This window comes from Puntigrus tetrazona, chromosome 4 (genome assembly GCF_018831695.1).
Source record: "Puntigrus tetrazona isolate hp1 chromosome 4, ASM1883169v1, whole genome shotgun sequence".
NCBI lineage: Eukaryota > Metazoa > Chordata > Actinopteri > Cypriniformes > Cyprinidae > Puntigrus > Puntigrus tetrazona.
In genome coordinates this window covers 6,918,919-6,940,427 of record NC_056702.1, presented here as the reverse complement: position 1 = coordinate 6,940,427, position 21,509 = coordinate 6,918,919, and the positions used below count along the sequence as shown (strand labels likewise).

The following is a 21,509-nucleotide window of genomic DNA, read 5'->3' as shown; positions in this document are numbered from 1 at the left end:
GTTATTTTCAGGGCAAACGAAGACCTTGAGGAGCGCGATTAATCAAATTTTGGTTTGTTTTTGTATCAAAATGTCTTTTCGGTTTCCTGTGAAATGCGTAGGACATGCACGTGGATGATATTTTGCTGTTTAAGCCCTACGGGCTTTCATAAAATATGCATAAGAATAATTTTAGCCTACATGTATGGCTGTTGCTTTTGATATGTATTGCTCTAAACATATTAGTGAATGTTTTAAAGATATTACTAATTTAGTTATTAGCCATTATTACACGAGGCAAGCTTTCGTTATACCAGTAGATACGGTACTAAGAATTCATTTTAATTTTACCGTCTTGGCAAAGGCTGTTTTTTTTTAATTTTTACAAGAATTGCAAGATTAAAATTAGATGCAGTAACAATTGCCATTTATTATGAATCCTTTTAATTCAATGTCACATTGTTCTGTTAAACACAACAAAAAATATTAGCATTTCATTATTAATAAAAAAAAAATAGAAGTCTGCATAATAACTAATAACTTTAAGCTGCTATTACGTTAAAGGAAAAACGTAGTGGGGGGATGGGTGGTGGTCGTTAGTTTAGGAGAATTGACTCATTTTGCGAATCGGTTCCTGCGAACAGATCGTTTCAAACAACCGATTCAGTGGCTCTTTAGGCAATTACGTCATTTTGTAGTCTCTGACAGCCTGGCATAGTATTTCTTCTACTCCAATAAACATTAGGATATTAAGTAAAGATCATATCCCACGAAGATGTTTAGTACATTTCCTACCATAAATGTATCAAAAACTTGGGCAAACCATAACAATGAAATATATTCTATATATCTCTATATATTGCATGTACCCAATTTCAGTTTGTAGCAGCTAATAACTGTTAAGCAAAAATGCTAATATATATATATATATATATATAAAGCTTTTGCTAAAACTCAAATTTCTAAACACATTTAAAGAACACCCTAGTTGCGACTTCTGCCGTCCCTGTCTCGCGAATCAGTTCAATTGATTCTCGTAAAAGATCCGAATCAAAAGAACAATTCGTTCGCGGACCGGACATCGCTAGTGGTCATTAGTGGGCGAGTACACGCACCAGTGTACTCTTTTCGAGTAAAGCAGTTCCCGTGTTTTGTAGAATGCGTATATATCTTCGTACTTTTAGTTTGTGCATAGTTATCGCTCTTTTGTCTTTAGTGTTTTTGTTCAGTAAACACGACGCTAAAGGTTTTTCGGCCGTTTTAAAGCAAGATAGGGCGCCGATGGAGCCGTCCGTCCCGAAGAACTTAAACGGGGTGAAATCAAAACAACAAGCCGCCGGGACCACATCACACAGACCGCGGTAAATCACACGTCTCTTTCGCTTTCTGTAAACGCGACGCTTGTTTGGCGGAATTCACTCCAGCGACGTTTTGCGTGTTGGCTTTATAAGAGTGCATGCGTTTTAGTTCGCGCAGAAGAATCAAAGTGAGGCGTTCCGTGCGAGTGCACGCTGCAGCGGTAGCCGCTTGGTCTGCGCTATTATTCTCGTCGAGGTAACGTTACAGGAAACGTCCCGCAGTGCGAACGGCACACATGAAAGGAGAGCGATGCGCGTGACAACGGCCCGTGAAATTCCACACGGACTCGAGAGAGAGAGAGGAGCCGTCTGTGTCTGAAGGAGCTCACGCTCACCTGTACTGAGTCAGTGTCGAGGGAGAAGATCGCTGAGGTGTCGTGCAGTGATGCAGCAGACCACAGACTGACAAATCACGCCTGTCTCGCGCACACCTGCGTTTCAGCTGCTAGGCTCGGGTTACAGGGAAACGACTTCTCTTGATCTGCTGGAAAATATATGTGCACGTGTATGTGTGTGAACAAACCAGTTATATATACATATATATATATATATATATATACATATACATACACACACTTAACCTACATATACAGATATTTCTGTGATACCCAGAAAAAACATAAAAAGCTATTTAGTCTGAAAAAACTTTTCTTTGTTGTGATGCCTATAAGATACATTTGTTTAAAAGATTGAATATCTTCGTGCATCACGTTCAGTTGCATATCTATAAATACACACACACACAGCCTACATATACAGATATTTTGGTGATACCCATTAGATGTTTAATAAAAAAAAAAAAAAAAAAAAAGATGGTGTCTGAAAAAACTTTTTGTTCTTTGTTGTGATGCCTATAAGATACATTTGTTTAAAAGATTGAATATCTCTGTGCATCACGTTCAGTTGACGTTTTAGGTTTAGTTTTAAAAATAAAGTTTTTTTTTCTTCGCAAATTCTGAACTAAAAATAGCTCCTTTAAAATGTAGTTTCTGTCATTTTATAAACAAAGCACCTTTTTGCAGACCATTTGTTGGAAAGAGATACTCTCATCTGATTCTCTTATCGTTCTCTGATCAAATCAGCCATTTTTTTATTTGTAGTAAGATCTATTTTGGTATATTTATTTAATTATATGGTCTGTTTATTTTTTATGTTTAATTAACGTTTATTGCAAACATTATTGCACATTATTAGTAAATAAAACGGCTCATTAAAAAAAAAAAAAAAATCTAATAGAAAGCATCTCCACTGACTGTTAGAAAGCTGGTTTGTTTCCTCATTGTGTTCAATAAAACTCGATCTGATCTATTTACAGAGATGTTGCTCACAAGGTGTCTGCAGCGGGACAGAGAGAGACGGTTGAGCTGGCTGCGGTGGCTTGTGGAGAGAGACACGAAGAAGCCGTCAACATGCTCAAGAGCGCAGCCATGCTCAGCAGCCGAGCTTTGAGATTTCACATCTTTGCAGAGGAGCAGTTACACGCCAGCATAAAAACAACAGTCAGTATGAGCCAGTTGTCATTTCTGACCTACGCATGCACACATTTTTCCGACGTTAGAGGAACACGCCGCTTTTTTTGAAAACATGCTCATTTTCGAAGCCCCCTAGAGTTAAACAGTTGGGTTGTTCTGTTTTTGAATCCATTCATCCCATCTCCGGATCCGGTGGAAGCATTTTTAGCCGTAGCTTAGCATAGATCATTGAATCCGATTAGACCGTTAGCATCACGCTCAAAAAAAGGGTTTAGATATTTTTTCTGTTCAAAACTTGACTCTTCTGTAGTTAGATAGCATAATAAGACAGACAGAAAGAAAACAGTTGTGATTTTCTAGGCCGATATGACTAGGAAGTATATCTCACTCCGGCGTAATAATCAAGGAACTTTGCTGCCGTACCATGGCTGCAGTGATATTACACAGCGCCTGAAAATAGTTCCCAGGGAATACACTCTTTGGGCATTTTTGAGCGAGATGCTAACGGTCTAATCAGATTCAATTATCTATGCTAAGCTAAAGCTAAAAATGCTATCACCAGACCCAGGGATCTGCTGAATGGATTCAACTTATTGGAAAATTAGCCTATTTTCACAAAAAGTGGGTAAACAAAGGGGAAACATGTCATTTTAAATGCTAAATTTGTTCTGATGAAGAAACAAGCTCATTTACATCTTGTATCGTCTGAGGATTAGTGAAGCAACCTTGCATTTTTGACCGACCTATTCTTTTAATCCGCTGCTAAACGATTGAGAAAACTGCATAAAGAGATGAAAGATTTACACTCTTCCGATCCGTTTTCCACTTGTGCAGCTGGATTCCTGGCCAGCTTTCATCCAGGCGAAGTTCAGCTATGTGGTTCACCCCATTTCATTCCCCCATGAGAACCACGAAGAGTGGAGTCAGCTTTTCAAGCCCTGTGCATCACAGAGACTCTTCTTACCGGTGAGTATTACTGCAGTTTACCGCATCTACAGCTGTTTTGAGCAAAAGCTGATTTTTTTTTGTAGTAATGCCATTTAAGAATGCTGCAGTGATCGCAACGGAAAATGTGGTTTACTTTTGTAGGAGCTCAAAAAAAAAATCGTATTTCTCTTTACTCTTTTTCAGAATAGTATATTAATTAGCAGTAATTCAACTGTTTGAAATTCCGTTCTTCTCTCTGCAGATGATTCTGAAGGAGGTGGACTCCTTACTGTACATGGACACCGATGTCCTCTTTCTGCAGCCTGTAGAGCTGATCTGGGACATGCTGACACGTTTTAATTCCACACAGTTAGTAGCCATGGCACCAGAGCACGAGGAGCCACGCATTGCCTGGTATAGTCGCTTCTCCCGGCATCCGTATTATGGAAAAACCGGCATCAACTCGGGCGTCATGCTGATGAATTTGACCCGGATGCGAATGACGCAATTCAGAGTGAGATTAAAGGGCCGGACCCTAAACCTTCTTCCTTTGTGTGAGGGCTCATGCGTCTGGGCAGAGCTATCAAGAGCTAAATCAAGAGATTTAATAATAATACTAGGCTAGTAATAATAATTATTGCTGAAAAAACAATTAAATCGCTTTTAAAATAAAGTTTTTGTTTACACACATATATATATATATATATATATATATATATATATATATATATATATATATATATATATATATAAAATGAAAAAAATATATGCTGTATTTATAAATATATAAATCTTTTTACATGTATACATTTCTATATTATATTCTATATTTCTATATATATATATATATATATATATATATATTTAATTTAATGCATAACCATAACATTTTTCTTAAAAATATACAGATGCATGCTTTTGTACACACACACACACACAATACAAAATATACACAATATACACAGTATAAATGTATATATTAAGAAACTTTTATTTCTTTTACGCCTTTTATGCAGTTAATCAGAATTTACAGCACTAACTATAACATTAATTAACATAATATAAAGATATATTTTAATGTTTGGGCTTGGTAAGATTTCTAAAAATATATATATATATATATATATTAATTATGAAAGTCTCTAGTGCTCATAATTTTTTTTTTTTTTTTTTTACAAAAATACAGTAAAAACAGTATTATTATGAAATTTAATTTAAATGTTTTCATATTTTAAAATAGGCAATGCTTCAGTATCAGTGATCCTTCCGAAATCATTCTAATATGCTGAGTTGGTGCTCAAGAACCATCTCACATTATTATCGATGTTCGAAACGGTTCAGCTGCTGCTTATTTGAATACATTTGAGTAAAATTTGTGCACTGTGTTTACATCCCGTGGGTTTTTAACATGTTGCAATTGCATTTGAGTCCATTAGAGGGTGGCAAAGGTCTCATTTCAAACTATTCTTGTTTCCGCTCGATGGACAGAACGACATGACCTCCGTAGGTCTGCACTGGGACGAGCTTCTGATGCCTCTGTTACAGAAATACAAGCTTAACATAACCTGGGGCGATCAAGATCTGATCAACATCATCTTCCATTATAATCCAGGTACGCCTTTCTGGATTCCGTCCGTTCCTTCTAGTTTCATTCCCTTTCAAGTAACAGGTGTGTGTTTTCACACAGAGATGGTACTTCCCTTCCCCTGTCACTGGAACTACCGTCCCGACCACTGCATCTACGGCAGCAACTGCATCCCGGCAGAGGAAGAGGGGGTTTTCATGCTGCACGGCAACCGAGGGGTGTTTCACAGCGACAAACAGCCAGCCTTCAAGGCTGTGTATGACGCTTTCAAACATGTGAGTTGTATTATTTTAGTTGCTACTTCACCCATTACAAAGCTAATAAATCGCTGTTTTTTCCTGGCAGTACATATTTGGAGAGGATCTCATGAACTCCTTCTTGTTACCCCTGGAGGAGGCGCTGAACGGAACCACTCACACATACTGTGGGAAAGCCAGTCATTTCTTTACCAGAGGACTTGGAAGGTCTGCGAGGAAGATTCGGAGAACGCTTCCAGCCGGTGGCTGAGTTGTAGTGCTGCTGCTGAATAATGACAGAAATGTATTTCTCCGAGACAGGAGAGAGGCGACGCTGCTCTTCCAGTCGAGTCTGTGCAATATTAGCAGGGCGGCCTGAATGATGAAACGGGAATTTAAACTGATTTTTCTCTTTAAAATCGCAGTTAAAGGGACGGTGAAAAACAAATAAAAGTGATTATGCAAATGTAATTCCAAACCTCATAAAACAAGTTTTTTTAAGTTAGCCTGACTTCTTGTCCGTTGATTTGGTTCAAAAGAAGTTGAAATAAGCCTGGCTTTATGAAACAGGCCCCAGAACGACTTAATTTCCAGACAAAATATAAGGTAAAGTCTTGTGACTGCTATTATGTTTCTTTTCTAGTGCTTTTGGATGCATTGTTTCTTTAAAACGGATATTGAATGTATTGAGAGAGGTTATAGCGTAAACTACTTGAAAATGTAAATATTGTATTCTTTTTACATAATGTTTGTATGAAATAAAAATATATATGACTAATTAGACTCTGCATTCTTTTATTCCCCACTGAAGAATTACTGGTGCGAGGATGAAAAATAATAAACGTGCATTTCACCTAAAAATGTAACTTTGCTGGAAACGCACTTACCACCAAGATGTACAGGAGTTGTTTCTTTATTGGAACTGATTGGAGAAATTTGAAGCATTACATCGATTGCTCGTCAATGGATCCTCTGCAATGAATGAGTGCCGTCACAATAAACGGCTGATAAAAACATTACAGTAATCCACAAAACTCCAGTCCATAAATTAATGTCTTCCGAAAAGCGGCGTGTCTGTAAGAAACCAATCCATCATTATGATGTTTTTTAACTTGGGAGTCTATCATCCATAATAGGAAAATATAATGCATAATAATGCTTCCTCCATTAAAATAACTCGTCTATATCGTGGCCTGAAGGGTAAGCACATTTCCAGCTCATTTTCATTTTTTGAGGGAACCGTTCTATTAAACTGTCCTTTTAGAAACAAATCAGAGAAAGGGTTTAGTACAAGCTACAAACAACAAACTGGAGATGTGGAGTTTACATTTTATAAAGACAGTATAGCGCCTTCAAGATACAAATAGTTGCAAAGCAGCTTTAGATTACGTTTAGGCTTAGACTGCATTCAAGCTGATGTACGTATGGCAGAAATGTACAGTAAAAAGAAAATATAAATCTGTAAATAACCATAAAAGAGTTAGACTGTTCTCCACCAGGGAGCAGCATTGATTCAGGTTTTTATAAAAACAGGCGAGTGAACCACATCTAAACTATTTTTTTCCATCTCATAACAGGCTGAGACGTACTCATTTGCAAAGTGAAAAACTGACATAATTTAAAACACTACTAAGTTATTGGAGCACAAAAAAAGAGGGAATGGCCCCGGGAAGTTCTGTAATGAGATCAACGATTAAAATATCATTACTTGGCAACCCTTAAAGCAGTAGATGTTAATGACACAAAGGAGACCTAACTCATTTATAATATAGAAGCTGACCTGCATACGGTCCGTCTGCGCTTGAAGGTCGCGATGACTTCACAACGAGGAGACTGATGTCACGTTTCATAGTTACATCTCATGGATCAATGTAGCAGCAAATAATCCATGTCTGGAGCACCTGAGGCACAAGAGCTGATTTACAGGGATGTGCAGGTCAAAGGCTAGACCTGAGAGAACAATAATGAGGGCCTGTAGGTGCTCGTCCTCTTGTATCGGACAACAAGGATGATGATTCTAGAAATCTATATTCTAAAATAAAGAATATAGGGGAAAAACCCGTGGGGAGTCGTCTGTATCCAGTTTCATCATTTCACAGGTCTCATGAAATGAAATGTTACAGGCCGCACTGCAAGATAATGTTTAAAAACTAAATTACTACTACTAATAAAATCAATAAATACAAATTCAGACGGAAAACATTTGCTTTTGAATATCATTGTGAAGTTTTATTTTAACTGATGTTTAAAAATGTTGTTGTTGTTATTATTATTATTATTATTATTATTATTATTATTATTATTATTATTATTATTATTATTATTATTATTATTTAAATAAAAATAAAAATAAATAATAATATTAATAATAATAATGAAAAAATGTTTTATCTTAAGGAACCTAATTTATTACAAAAGACTAATATGATTTGAATTGACTACGATTACTAAAACTGTTACTTTTAAAATTTTGATTGGAGAGTTTTTGAAGGACATTTGGCTGAATTTCTATTTTTTTAACATTAGCATTAACAATTAGTAAATGACAGCAGGTGACACAGCAAAGGTTATGCATTCAAATCATGCAGTAAAAAAATAAATATACTTTAATACTAATGTGTTTAATACTAATATACTTTTTTTTTTTAAACCGAACAATTTCATACAGCTTTCATAACGTTCCATTATACTTTCTACATCCGTTCACTGTTTATCACTTCAGTTCATGAACACTAGATAAACATTGAGTCTAAAACAAAACCTCTGTGGCTCTATTGTCCATTTCCTCATATGCGTGACCCTGCCGGTCTGAATCAGCCCCTCGTCTACAATGGATCCTCTGTCTTTGCTTTCCTTTCCATCATTTCTCCCTTGGACAATATTTACCTCAAGTGGCAACAAATAGATGCTTTTTTTCAGCTCGACAGAAAAGCAGCCTGCAGTTTGGTGAAAGAGACCTTATCTCTCGTTCCTATTTCCCCCCAGTGAGCTTTTCAATTAGGTAATTACAGTCATGTGAAAGGAGACTCGGCAGAGAGCCCCGCTGCATTGTGGGAGCACCTGTCCCCCACAGACGCCAATTACCTGGCACGTGAACCGTCCCCATTGTGTGGGCGCTCGAAGGGGTCCGAGTCTGCAGGAAGTGCAAACCCTGCCAATGCTCTGTCTAATCAATGAGCGAGCGGCGGCTGTGAAACAGGTACACAGGAAGAGAAATAAATGAGCGGGCAGCTTTTCTCATTTGTTTAGTTATGCATTTGTATTCATATCGGGATCGCACGTCAGGCTATGAATTTATTCACAATATTCCCTTTATGGGGATATTGGGTGCATATTATATGCATAAGAATATAATATGGGGTGCATAAGAAACAGAAAACAACCTTCATGTTGTTCCAAACCTATATGAGTTATTTTCTTCCGTGGGACCCAAGACAATATTTCAAAAATGTACACATAATTCAACGTGCAACTGTTTTTTTTTTAGCTTTTTTACTGACGTGTTAGTTTTCCAGATATGGACTGAAGTGATCAATATGTTCAACATCCTAAAAAGGTTATTTGGATTTCACTAGTATTGATTTCAATATTCAAGAATGTATAGGCATTCCTAAAACTAAACTAAAACAATATAATTTCTATAATTTTAGGAGCTGAATGTTTTTTTTCCCCTAAGCAAATTCACATTACCCTTCTGTATGTGAATTATTTGTAAAAAAAAAAAAAAAAAAAAAAATATATATATATATATATATATATATATATATATATATATATATATATATATATATATATATATATATATATATATATATATATATATATATATATATATATATATATATATATATATATAAAAAAACTAATTCTGCCTGATAAAATATAGCTTATCTTTACTAACTGAATGCATTTTCATTAGAAGCATCTAAATTCTTTATAGGGATACACGTTGAGGTTAAATAATACATATCTATCAGTTTTGTCTTGTATTAAATTATACCAAGTCATGTGACTGCTTTAGGGTTGTCGTGTAAAATGGGAATAAAAAAATGCAATAGCACCAGTAAGTGTTAATGAAAATGGATTTAGTAACTTCATAAGCAGTTTTTTATGCAAACAGGTGAGACAACAACAAAAAGGTTTGTGAAATAACACATCATGCTTGAATGTTGTTCAAATTAATCAAACAACAACACTGAAAAGAAAGTCAATGCCAGCGTTTCTCGAAAGCGTCATAAGCCTATGGATGATAGAAATTATTATAAGATATTTTGGATGAAAACCGGGAGGTTTGTGACTTTCCCTAGACTGCCAAGTCAAGTCAATTCAAAACAAACAATAAGGAATACTCTAAAAAAGACTCTCTGAACATCGCATGAAAAATAGACACAACAAATGACTGAGCACACATCATAAATAGCACTAAATTAGACTAAACGAGACCTGAGTGGGCACAATCATCATGAGGGGAACAAGAAACAGCCAACAATGAACAGGCAAACAACCAAAATTGAAAATAAGACAAGGCAGATCAGCCCGCGTCTCTTACAGCAGAAAACACCCTGAAACCAAAAGAAATACATTTGAAACCATTTCCTGTGATACGTCTCACAAATGCAAGTATTCGTCACTCTGAATGTATGTGCTTACGGTGACCTGAATAGACATCTCTCTCACTGTATGTGAAGCAAGAGACACTTTCTGTCTCCCAAGTGAGGCAATTTACTCTCGAGTCCACTTCATTGTGTGCTGTATCGATTCGGTTCAAACTCTTTTCCTTGATAAAAGAAGCCCAGTGAGCTGGATGCAGATGTCTGCAGGGTGAGACGGCAGGGAAATCTCATTCAGCAAATGAGAGAGAAACTCAGCCTGTGGGCTTCAAAGTGGCAAAACATGCCAGTCAGCTGTCTCTGCCCACGGGGTGATTCACATCATTGTCTAAGTGCATGTAAACTAAGAGAGCATAAAAGTCTGCAATAAAGTAATAAAATGTTACACTGATTGAATTTTTCGTTGTTGAAAAGAGAAAACAATGCCTTCAAGATGCTCAGAGTAAATATTGGTGCTGTGGTTGGTATGGTACCTGAGCAGAGGACATCTTCAGGGACACAGACACACTTTGATCTGAGTGGAAGCTGAGAGGCACTGGGTCTGACAGGTTATATAACTTTCATTTTTGTAACTTAGTTTGTGACTGACTGTGTGTCGGGGCTGGGAGAATCAAAGAGGAAAGGGAGAGAAAAATAGATTTAATCAACGTGATTAAATATCCAAGATGAAAGTGCAACTGAACAATGTTAATGGGTAATGAATAAAAATATCATGTTCACATCCCGTATGAGGAAATCGATGAAATCGAAATGAAAAGTTATATTTTAGTACATTAATGGTATTTTATTACCTTTTTACAACAGTATTTTGCCTTTTGCGAGGTTATATAAAGGTGTAGTTCATAAATGCCATTTATAACAATAATTTAATTTAAAGGAAATAATATTTCTTCATAAAATAATATAATATAATATAATATAATATAATATAATATAATATAATATAATATAGAAATGATCACCAACTGAAAATTTAATAATTGTAATAAAAAAGTCTAGCACTGGTAAAAGACAGTATAGCTATTTTTTTATTTAGTACTATTATTGTTTATTATGTATAAATATCATAAAATCTATTTAATATTACCTCATTATTATGAGCTCATAAAACCTGCATGAATAAATTATCTATTATGTTTTTTTTTAAATTTTATTTTAAATGAAAGATTGTTATAAATATTAATTAAATGGATCAAAGCTGCAACTTTTCAAAAGTACATTTTTGTACCTTATACCCATTTGTATCCATAAATTGTACTTATTTCCACAGACGCTGTATCATTTCTGAGAGTGGCTCACATCTCATCACAGGACACTACAATCACCTTCCCAACGATCATCTACCCAATTGGTTTTTAAACCATTAAACCTCAAATGCACTTTGGTAAAAGCAACATCATTTAAACTCGGCAAAGCGAACGGTGTTATGAACACAAAGTATAATCATGTTTGATTTCAGCTGTGGATCCATGTGAGGGCTGCACAGATTCGAAAAGTGCTGTGCTTGCCAAAACGCTGAGCATTCGCGTGATTCATAGGATCATTTAAAAGAAAAAAAAGCCCACTGTAAATGTACACGCACTCTCATAGGACCCTTTCCGTCTTCACGTTAGGCAAAGGTAATTAAACTGTCACTTCTGCGTTTCAAAAACGCAGCAGTCACCACATTCCCCCAACGTCGACGAATATCTGTCATTTTCCATGACTTCTGAATGGTTCATTTCCTTTTCTGAACCTTTGATTTGTGTGAAGACCCGTGTCAATAAAGCGCCCCCTTGCGCTCCTCCATTTCGCTGCTGATGTTGTCTCAAAATGAACATCTCCAATTAGACACAAGCAATCATTCGTTTGATGACTTACTGTTTACATTCATTGTCTCAATCTGTGCGAACCTGCGTGAGACAATTCGTCGTACCTTGTGGGAAATCTAACTCTTAATCACTGTATGAGCATAATTACGCCTCCTATGCTTTTATGCAGATAAAGTCGTCGTAATTTGCCACTGCGATCCTCGTCTTCATCAAATTTAAGACAGGACAGATTAAAAACAGATAAAACCGCAATTTGAATGACAAAAAATGCCAAGAATAATGAAATCGCTGTCACTGAGGCAGCAGCTAGCGCTAGCTTAGCTTTGTACTTAGATCTTTTGTTCCTCAGTGCGATTGACTCAAGCACACAAACAATAACATGAGACTTGAGGGGATTTCTGTATTTGTTTGTGCTTTGAAAGGCTTGCGTAGGCCTTTGTTTCGATACCGTAAGCCACTATGCTACCGTCTCCCCCTCATCAAATTAGAAATGAATAGGAAACAATTGAGCTATAATTGATAGGCCTCTCCGTTCGTTCTCCTCGCAGACTCTCTTTATCAGCTACGTAGTGACAAAAATCACAATGGCTGTCTTCTCCGCCACCTTTTCAGTTCGTTGAGGCTTGGACTGGTACCATTGTTCTGGCCCGGGCCTGATAAGGCACCGATAATGTTAACCAGTTATCGCATTTGCAGAAAAGAGGGCAAAATAAAAGACCCGAGACAGGCGGCGAATTAGCGACTTTGATGAATCGTCGGTTTGAACACGAGAGATTAGCATACTGATTGGACTGATTATTTGTAATTGCGGTTGGAAGTGAAAGCGGGCCGCTCCGGATAGCACTCGTTTCGGTTCCAAGCCACCGAAATCGCGAGCTTTGTAATGACGTTGAATTAATCTTTCTTATCCTCCTCGCCAGGTTAAAATTATTGCAAATCAGGGTTTTTGTTTGAAAAATTGAATTGTGAAACGGCAGCAGACGGTTTTTTTTTCCCCGAGTACATACTTCAGGGGATCCTCCTGGGTGGAAGCATGGCAGCATCTTGAGATGCGCGATAAGGGAAATCTACATGAATTTGGGCAAGTGTTTTCACCTGAGGTACAGCGAGTGTCCTTCAAAGCCATCTGCTAGCATTTGCACCAGCTAATTAATTTGTCCTTCACAGGATGTGTTGGTTCAGGCGAGGGAATACAGATCCTGACAGATGCTGAAGACAAGACAGTCCGACGCTCGAGGGGATGCTATGCGCTGTCTAGAGAATATCGAGACACCTAGCGAGATTAATCAATCATGATAGTGCATGAAGTTGTTTTGATGAAAAGAGACACTCAAGCTGAGGTAAAAAACTGGGCCTTCAGCATTGGGTACATTTACATAATATTACATTTCTTACACAGCCGACTAGCAGCAATCATTTCTTTGTACGTTCTAGATGATTGATGTTTAGTTGAGGATGTCAATTGAAATCACAGCCCCTATCATCTCGGATACCACTAGGGATACTGGCCAAGAGCATTATCATATATTACATTCTGTAAACAAGCTCTGCCTGTAGCGCAAACCAGTGAAGATTGCATCTCCAGCATCCATTTACACACACTTCCATCTCCACTGCTTCAAAAGAACCTCGACAGATGACACTAGAGACAATAGAAAGAGGAAAATCAAGTCTGCCGTTCAGCGTGCAAGCTGTCGGAAAAGCTATGCTTACCATTGGGATTTGGTAGACATTCGTTGCAATCAATTTATTTCAAAATTACAAATTTAGTTGACTTCATATAGATATTTTAAATGTTGCTAAAATAAATAGTTTTTTTGCAGTGTAGTGTGTGATTTCAAATTCAGCCACTGTGTTTATGAATGAGTCACTGAATTATTTATTCAACCTATTTATTCAAAACACTGATTCATTTACTTACGAAAGCTAAAACTTCAAAATGAATGAAAACTGTCATTACGTTAATCAATTTTTTATTTATCTGGAATAAAAACATACTATAAAATGATCTTACAATATACTCATATAGATTTCTAATAAAACGTAAGGTTAAGGTTAACTGTCAAGGTAAAATACAGGATTTGTAAAGATTTTAACATTTCTAAACCTGTACATTCAAAATACCTTTACTTTTTAGATCTTAAAACCGTTACATATGAGCACACCTATAAATAATAATCAGATCAGACTAAAATATCGAACTCGAGATGGGTTTAATCATTAGAAAAGTACTTAAGTTCACTCAGATCTAGCTCACAGATGTCAAGACATACTTTTTTTGATATTAATATTATAGACATGGGGGCCTTGTGTTGGTGCAATATATCATCAGATTCACAAGAAAAGTTTTAAATTACACTAACGTAGAGATCAGCCTCTTTGCGAAAGTATACATTTGTGCAACCTCACACACACACACACACACACACACACGCTGATTCTCAATCTCTGTATCTAGGGCTTGCTATATTTGCTCAGTTTTGCTTTCCACAGCACTTTTTCTGAATAATTACTCCCTTTCGAGTTATGAGCAATACTTCCAGCAAACGCGCTGGTTCTTAGAAAGAAAAATACAGCATATTGAGGTCAGAAGAAGCCTAGAGATTGCCTCTATGCAGATACATGATTACATTTTTGCATTTATAGAGACAGCGGAAAACACCCAGGAACCTTTAATACTTCACAATTCCTGTTTAGTTTTTAGAGAATAGCTGCTTGCAAAAGACAGCTTAATAAATGGCCCATCATTGTTATTTTGCAGTGCATTACAATGTGTCATTAAACTTGAGCACAACCCTTCTCATTCACTCTAATGAATTGAACAGAAAATGGAGCGGAACTCAAAAATAACTCACACTTAAACCCGTAGTTCAACCAGTTTACAAGACACCTCCTTTAGCCTGAGGTCATGAAACGATAATGTTTATTAAACAATATTAATATAATGCAAACAATGTTTAGTAGATATTAAACAATCTCTGCTTACATGCTTTTAATACATTATCTAATAATAAAATGAGCCATCTTGCCTTAGGCCAATAATCAACCAGCATCCAGTCTGAACAAGCTGCAGGTATCAATTGCACGGTACATTCATTTGATAATAAACACACTAGAAACACAATCACTTTACAAGCTAGATAAGAGAGGAACAGTTTATAAAGGATTTGAGTAGGTATACAACCCTGAGAACGTACCTTATGAACTGTGAGTATGATGGAAGATCTGCTCAGTTCATTGCCAGTCCCAAAGTAGAGCAGCTGGCAACTACAGTAGGTGCAGGAACACACCTGATTCTTAGTGTGCCCTAAATCCTTCTCTTTCACTTGCTCTTGCTTTTTTTAGAACTTTCTCAGAACTAACTTAACTCAAAAATGCTGCCATTTTTGCAATTGCTTTTCATATAATAAAAATAAGCGCTTCTCAAGTTCGCTCAAGGTCTTAGCAGACTGGTGTAGCTCATCATGTTAACTATGGACATGTTTGATGAGGTCACAGTTTGGGCAAATTAGAGCATTCTGGGAAATGAAGTGTCCTTTCATGAAATGGCTGTAAAATGTTTCACAGGTTATTTACATTTTTTTGTAGATTATATTTATATTTAGATATTTTAGTTTGCAACTTGACCTTCTGACTCTCATCATACTTTATTTTTTGAATTAATATAAAAGGTTTTCCAAGACATATATGCCCTCATCCCATCCTCACGCCCAACACAAGTTACTCAAGAGCACTCAAGTTAACACAACAGTCTGGAGCCAAAGTAATGTGGCGCCAAAGTACGTCCCATACACTGGATACACAAATGCAACAAGTCTCATTTGCAGACTCTCTTGCATCGATTGATTTTGGTTATGATTCCTATCGCAAACACAACTTTTATTGAGCTTAATTAGCTGAATCAATATCTCCATGTAGGACTGTTTGTCTTTTTGTCAGGTAATCTGATTAGTCTGCACACAGAGTGACCGAGCGTTTACTTATACACTCACATCCTTTCCTCAAATGAATCTTTTATTGATCACAGAAGTGCATGTCTGACTCTTGCATTATACTTCCTGCAGTTGGTGCACTTTTAGAGTGATTTAACACTGTATTTATCGTGGAATAAAGTGCCATATTTCAGTTAAATTCCTTTTAGTTGAGAATAGAAGCAATGGCATTAGGTTCTTTTCTGAACTCAGTGCTCTGCTAAAATGTTGATTGCATATCAAATGATAAGATAAAATAAATCAATAACCTGCCACAATGGGAAATGTCAAACATCAGTCTTCTTTCTCCAATAAAAGTTTGGCGATCGCACTTCTGTTTCCTATGAAGTCTGAATCAGCCAGTTCAATCTTCTTGAGTGGATCTCTTAATTTATTTTCATTCGCTTTTCATTTTTTCATGGCTTCAAAGGGATTGCAAAAGGATTTCTATGAGAGGGGCGCCATCTGTGCTCCTCAGTCGGAACAGGAATGGGCTGTCAGACCTCACACCTCCATAAAGTTTTTTTTCACAGAGATCGAAAAAAAAAAAAAGTGGAAGACCAGCCATATTCATGTTCATAAAATTAGTCTCACTTTCTGCACCAAAAACATTTGTGAGCTTGAGGAAGAATGGAAACTCCATATGGCTGATTGGCGCATACCATTTCATGCTTATTAAATCCAGCACTTAGAATATTGCTGAGCGAATCTGAACAATGTGCACCACTATAGTGGATGCAATTATTTTAAAAGGAAAAAAACTGAATTAACTCATTTTCAACATTTCAGGTTGATCTATAAATGCATGTATATTTTAGCATATATTCATGGGCATTTGTTGGTTATTATTTTCCATTAACAATGAGAAATTAATTTAATTTTTGAATCTTTGTTAACATTAGTTAATAGAAATACAACTGTTCATTGTATCTTAGATCCATTAATAAATAATAATAACAACCAAAACAGACTTTTTTATTTTAATGATTTATTTGTAAATATTGAAATTAGCGTTACGGCTAAGATTAATAAATGCATTTTTCATAGTTAGGTCATGTTAACTATTTAACTAATGGCAACAAATTTAACTTTACAGCAATGTGGCATATACATGTACTATATATCGGTTCAGCAGTGAGTTTTTAAAAATGCTAATATTCCCTTTAATCTCTCAATGTGAGCTCATAAAGCTGCATGCATAATAATTAGAATTAATTAGCAAAATGATGTTAATATATAATACAGCATGTCACACCACAAGACATCAATAACCCAGATGCATTCATTTGCAATACCCGGATGCTTTTTAAAAAAAAAAATCAGATTTGAGTTTAAACCTATTAATCATAATCCTTTTTGAATGCATAAATGGGAGAAAATATGGGAGTAAAAAGACTCAGTATAGGCCACTTAGGCTCATTTAATCCAATTGAAACCCGATTAGCCTAAAGAGATTGTGTCTGAAGAATACATAAGCAACAAAAGAAACATATCCTGTGTGTTGCCGTCTTTTGCTCTTGCCAAGGCTTTGAGCAAATCTTTAGAGGGCATTTTGAAGGATTGGTGAGCTACAAAAGACTTAAACAAAACTGAGAGGATCTCTGAAGCGTGCCAAGAAAACATCTCACCTGTGCTGGATCAATACAACTCAACTGAGTAGCTATTGAAGAGTAGAAAGCTTTTAGTGGACCATTATCTTTTGCCATAAAACATTACCATTTCCTTTCTGAATCAACATCCATCAAGCTGCCAAATTTCTGCAAAACATGACCTATTCAAAACAAAAGAACAATAATAATGCAGCAGAACCGACCCACAATACCCAGCCCTTACTAGTTTCCATTAATGTCAGGATGTTACTCCAGATTCTCACTCTGGATAATTGCTTGAAATGGTGTTTGAAACGCAACAAAATCAGTACAAACAAATTGAACATTGCTTTCTTTTGAAAGGAAAAAAAAAGAAGACAAAATGAGGTTGATAAGAGTGCGCGTGTGTGTGAGCCGTTGGCATGTTGTCAGCTCAGCTAATTATAATTGTGCTTCTCCTCCTGTGCGCTCACGTTTTTGACTGCCAAAACTTGCCTGTGCTAAAAACTGCACCTTAACAAACCAATGAGAGCTGAGGGGGCCAGAAGGGGGCTTGAAATGCGTATAGCGCACCTGCTGAGATCTGAGCATGGAGGCTGAATGGATTTCCAGTAGGCCTTGCACGACATGCAAAGTTAGAAAATGAATACCCTCCATCATGCATTACTGATTTTTTCCATAAATTGAAACTTTCCTTGACTTTGACGCTGAACATCAGTTGCTGTCCTTTGTGTTTCTAAAATCACCAACTCTGACTTCACGGAACAGTTCACCCAAACCCAAAATGTACTCGCCATCAGGCCATCCATGTAGATGATTGTGGTTGTCATCTACAGAATTTATATCACTTGTTCAAATATAGATCCTATGCAGTGAACAGTGATCCTCTCCAGTCTATCAATTAATGTCTTTTAAAGTAAAAAGCCGCACATTTATCAAATGTTTCTCATTCTGATGGCACCCATTTACTTATGTGTAAATATGTTCTAAAGAAGTAACAAACTTTCTCACATAGCCTGAGGGTGAGTACATTTTCTGCATTTTGGGGGTGAGTTATTACTTTCATTACTTTATTTTATCATTTTATCTCTTAATGCCTACACCACAGTCGCTTTACTTGACACAAAGTCACCAGACCTGCCAAGATCTACAGCTGTCCTTGCCTATTTTTCTCTGACTTCTGTCTATGCAATTATCTCTCCTTGCCTGCAAATTATTCCTATTGTTCTCGGTGTGTGCAAATGTTGTTTTTCTGAATTTGAAACATGAATTCGTAATGCTGTGTGGAGGATTAGAGTTGTTGCCGTGTTTTGAGGAGAACTGCCTTATTTTCAGGTTGACTCCATCTCCGTGCACAAACAGCTGCTTACTGTGGGATTAAGAGCCATTGTTCAATGAATCTCAACATGGGCACTGATGTCTCACAGTATAAGCCTTTAATTATGCCAGACACAGTTTCAGACGTTCAGGACTGTGCCTTCAATGTATTGTTTCAAAACACTCACTGTGGGGTCTCTGAATGCACAAGAACAATTACAAAAATGGAACAGTTGTTTTGCAAATTAAAAGACATTATATTATTTTTATAGTTATTATTACTTTTATAACTTTTGTTTATTTTGGATTTCTATTAGCTTAATTTTTATTTCAGTTTTAGTTTTAAGTGATTTCAGTACTTTAATTGAAATATATTTTATTTCAAGTACATTGTATTGTAACTGCATTTCATTACTTTTAATAGTTTTAGTTAACAATTTCTGTCCTGAAATTATCTAACAGCTTTTCACCTGCCTCGTATTTCTCACAAACTCCAGTTTGCAGTGTTGTGTTTGACAGCTCATTAAAAAAATGCCAGAAAGCAACAAAAGTCCACAGGGCAGTTTCACAGATTGTCCATCATCAAAGTCAGAAGATGGCTATATCAAAAAGACACTACCGTTCACCTCCCACCCTGTCAGCTTTCTGTTCTTTTGTCTTCTCATCTGCCCTTGTTTTTGGATTCACCCCATTATTTCTGTCATGCTCTCTCATGTCTCTCCTTTCCCAACGGGCTTAGAGAGCTCTGAGAGCTGGAGCTTCAAAAAGCATGCAAAGGATGTTACAGGAGGGGGGAAAAATCAAATACTGCTGAGTTCAGCTCAAGTACACCAAAAACACAAAAGGAATGTGACATTCTACACCCCAGAAATGAAAAGTCATTACACACTATCAGGAGAGATGTTTTGTCAGGAGAGTTATAGTGTGTATTCAGCCTGTCTAGACTCACAAAGTCATGTTTGGGTGTTATTATTTACTTGTGTTGTTCGCAACTTGGAGTAATTTTTCAGTGGGTTTTTTATTTATCTATTAATTTTTTTTTACAAAAGATAAAACCATTGTCTGAACAATGAATGGATGGATGGATGGATAAAGATTTTTCATTGGTTGTTTAGGTGGGTGGATGGATGGATGGATGGATGGATGGATGAATGGATAGATAAAGATGAATGGACAGATAGATATATAGATGGATGGATAGATAAAAATTGTTGGTCACTTAGTCAGACGAATGGATAGATGATTGATAGATAAAGATTGTTGATTGGTTGGTAGGATGAATGGACGGATAGGTAAAAAAATATCGTTGGCTGGTTGAATGAATGATTAGATAAATGGACAGATAAATAGTTAGTTGGACAGACAGACAGATGGACAGATATGGTTTTTCGGAGAGATGGATGAGGGATGAATTGATGGATGCATAAAAATTCTTGTTTGGTTAGTTGGATGGATAGATAAAGATTGTTAGTTGGTTGGTTGGTTGGTTGGTTGGTTGGATGGAGGGATGAATGGATGGATTTTTTTTTTAGCAGTTAACAAGAAAAGTGGGACTACAAAAGGACAAATGGAAATGTCAGGGTTATCGACCCCAATTTTAATGGTGTTACACGAAAGAAAGCAACACTGGTTTTGAATGATGCGAGGGTGAGTGTAAACGATGACAGAAATTTCATTATTTCTGGGTGCACTATTACTTTAAAGAAGATAAAACTCTTCTTCTGTGTGAAGTGTGAACATCACATGGATTGACAGCAGTGCTCTCCATTATTCTTTGTAGTAAAGTAGAGAGAGAGAGAGTGAGAGAGAGACAGTGAGGGGGAAAAGGCACTTGCTTTGATATCCCTTCTCTCGTTTCACAAGTCTCCGCTCTGTCAGTCATAATGAGCATTTATGAATAAATAAATGTGAAAGAGAACCTTAACGAGGTAAACGACTGGCACACATACATAATACAGCGTCTTCTCGCTATATCCAGTCTGAGAGAATATCCTTCCGCAGCAGGGCCATAACGCAAGACGAAAGCAATTTCTATAGCTGGTAATTAGGAAAAACGTTTATAAACCTGAGAGTTCGGCTTAGGTTGAAGACTGAAAACATGAAAGATGGAAAGAATCTAAAGACTGAACAACTTATAATAGAGAGGATTTGTGATGAGAAGATTGAAGTGCTGAAATATTCAAGAACGTATTTTGAACTCCTGTGGCATTTTGTTGGCAATCCTTTTGATTGATCAGTAACACAAAAGAGCTTTCTATCAGCTGTATTATACATTCTCACAATTATTGCTTATGAAATTACTAGCTAAGTGGTAAATAACTGTTTTTTAAGTCATTTTAAGTCATATTTGGTGTCCAGTGTTTTGAACCCTGACAGTACAATAGGGACATGTTCAAAAGGGTCTCAATGAAATCAGTGTTCAAGTGACTCAACACAGCTGAGGTTTTTAGCTTCGGTGCACGAGTCCCACGTTAGTATTATCACTTTGAAACAGAGGCAGACAGGTCTTTACATGCAGCACACATTCATAGCAAAGATGAAAAACATTAGACTTCAAAAAGCTTCCAACCTCTCTCACACACAAGCCATCCTAACAACCTCAGGCAGCTTTCATCCATTCAGAACAATCTGAATAAAAACAATCTGCACATATT

At 36.5% G+C, this 21,509-nt stretch overlaps 1 protein-coding gene across 3 annotated transcripts; it reads left to right on the top strand.

Annotated features, from left to right (window-relative positions):
* Nucleotides 1–131: 131 nt before the first annotated feature.
* Nucleotides 132–6,335, top strand: gxylt1b (glucoside xylosyltransferase 1b). 3 transcript variants are annotated; one of them, XM_043236564.1, is made up of 7 exons: nt 132–1,340; nt 2,653–2,836; nt 3,644–3,775; nt 3,999–4,250; nt 5,225–5,348; nt 5,424–5,596; nt 5,667–6,335. In XM_043236564.1, the coding sequence occupies exons 1-7, from the start codon at nt 1,138–1,140 to the stop codon at nt 5,826–5,828; spliced, it is 1,230 nt and encodes a 409-aa protein (XP_043092499.1). In that variant the 5' UTR covers nt 132–1,137; the 3' UTR covers nt 5,829–6,335. The 3 variants fall into 3 exon arrangements, with proteins under 3 accessions (XP_043092499.1, XP_043092500.1, XP_043092498.1); XM_043236565.1 differs by having other exon boundaries at nt 5,485–5,596; nt 5,667–5,842; XM_043236563.1 differs by having other exon boundaries at nt 5,424–6,335.
* Nucleotides 6,336–21,509: the final 15,174 nt, after the last annotated feature.

Bases quoted from the DNA above. Each gene is read 5' to 3' on its own strand.
- gxylt1b (XM_043236563.1), top strand. From the start codon at position 1,138: ATGCGTATATATCTTCGTACTTTTAGTTTGTGCATAGTTATCGCTCTT. The intron at 1,341-2,652 runs GTAAATCACACG...ATCTATTTACAG, and splicing joins ACCACATCACACAGACCGCG to AGATGTTGCTCACAAGGTGT. The intron at 4,251-5,224 runs GTGAGATTAAAG...CTCGATGGACAG, and splicing joins TGCGAATGACGCAATTCAGA to AACGACATGACCTCCGTAGG.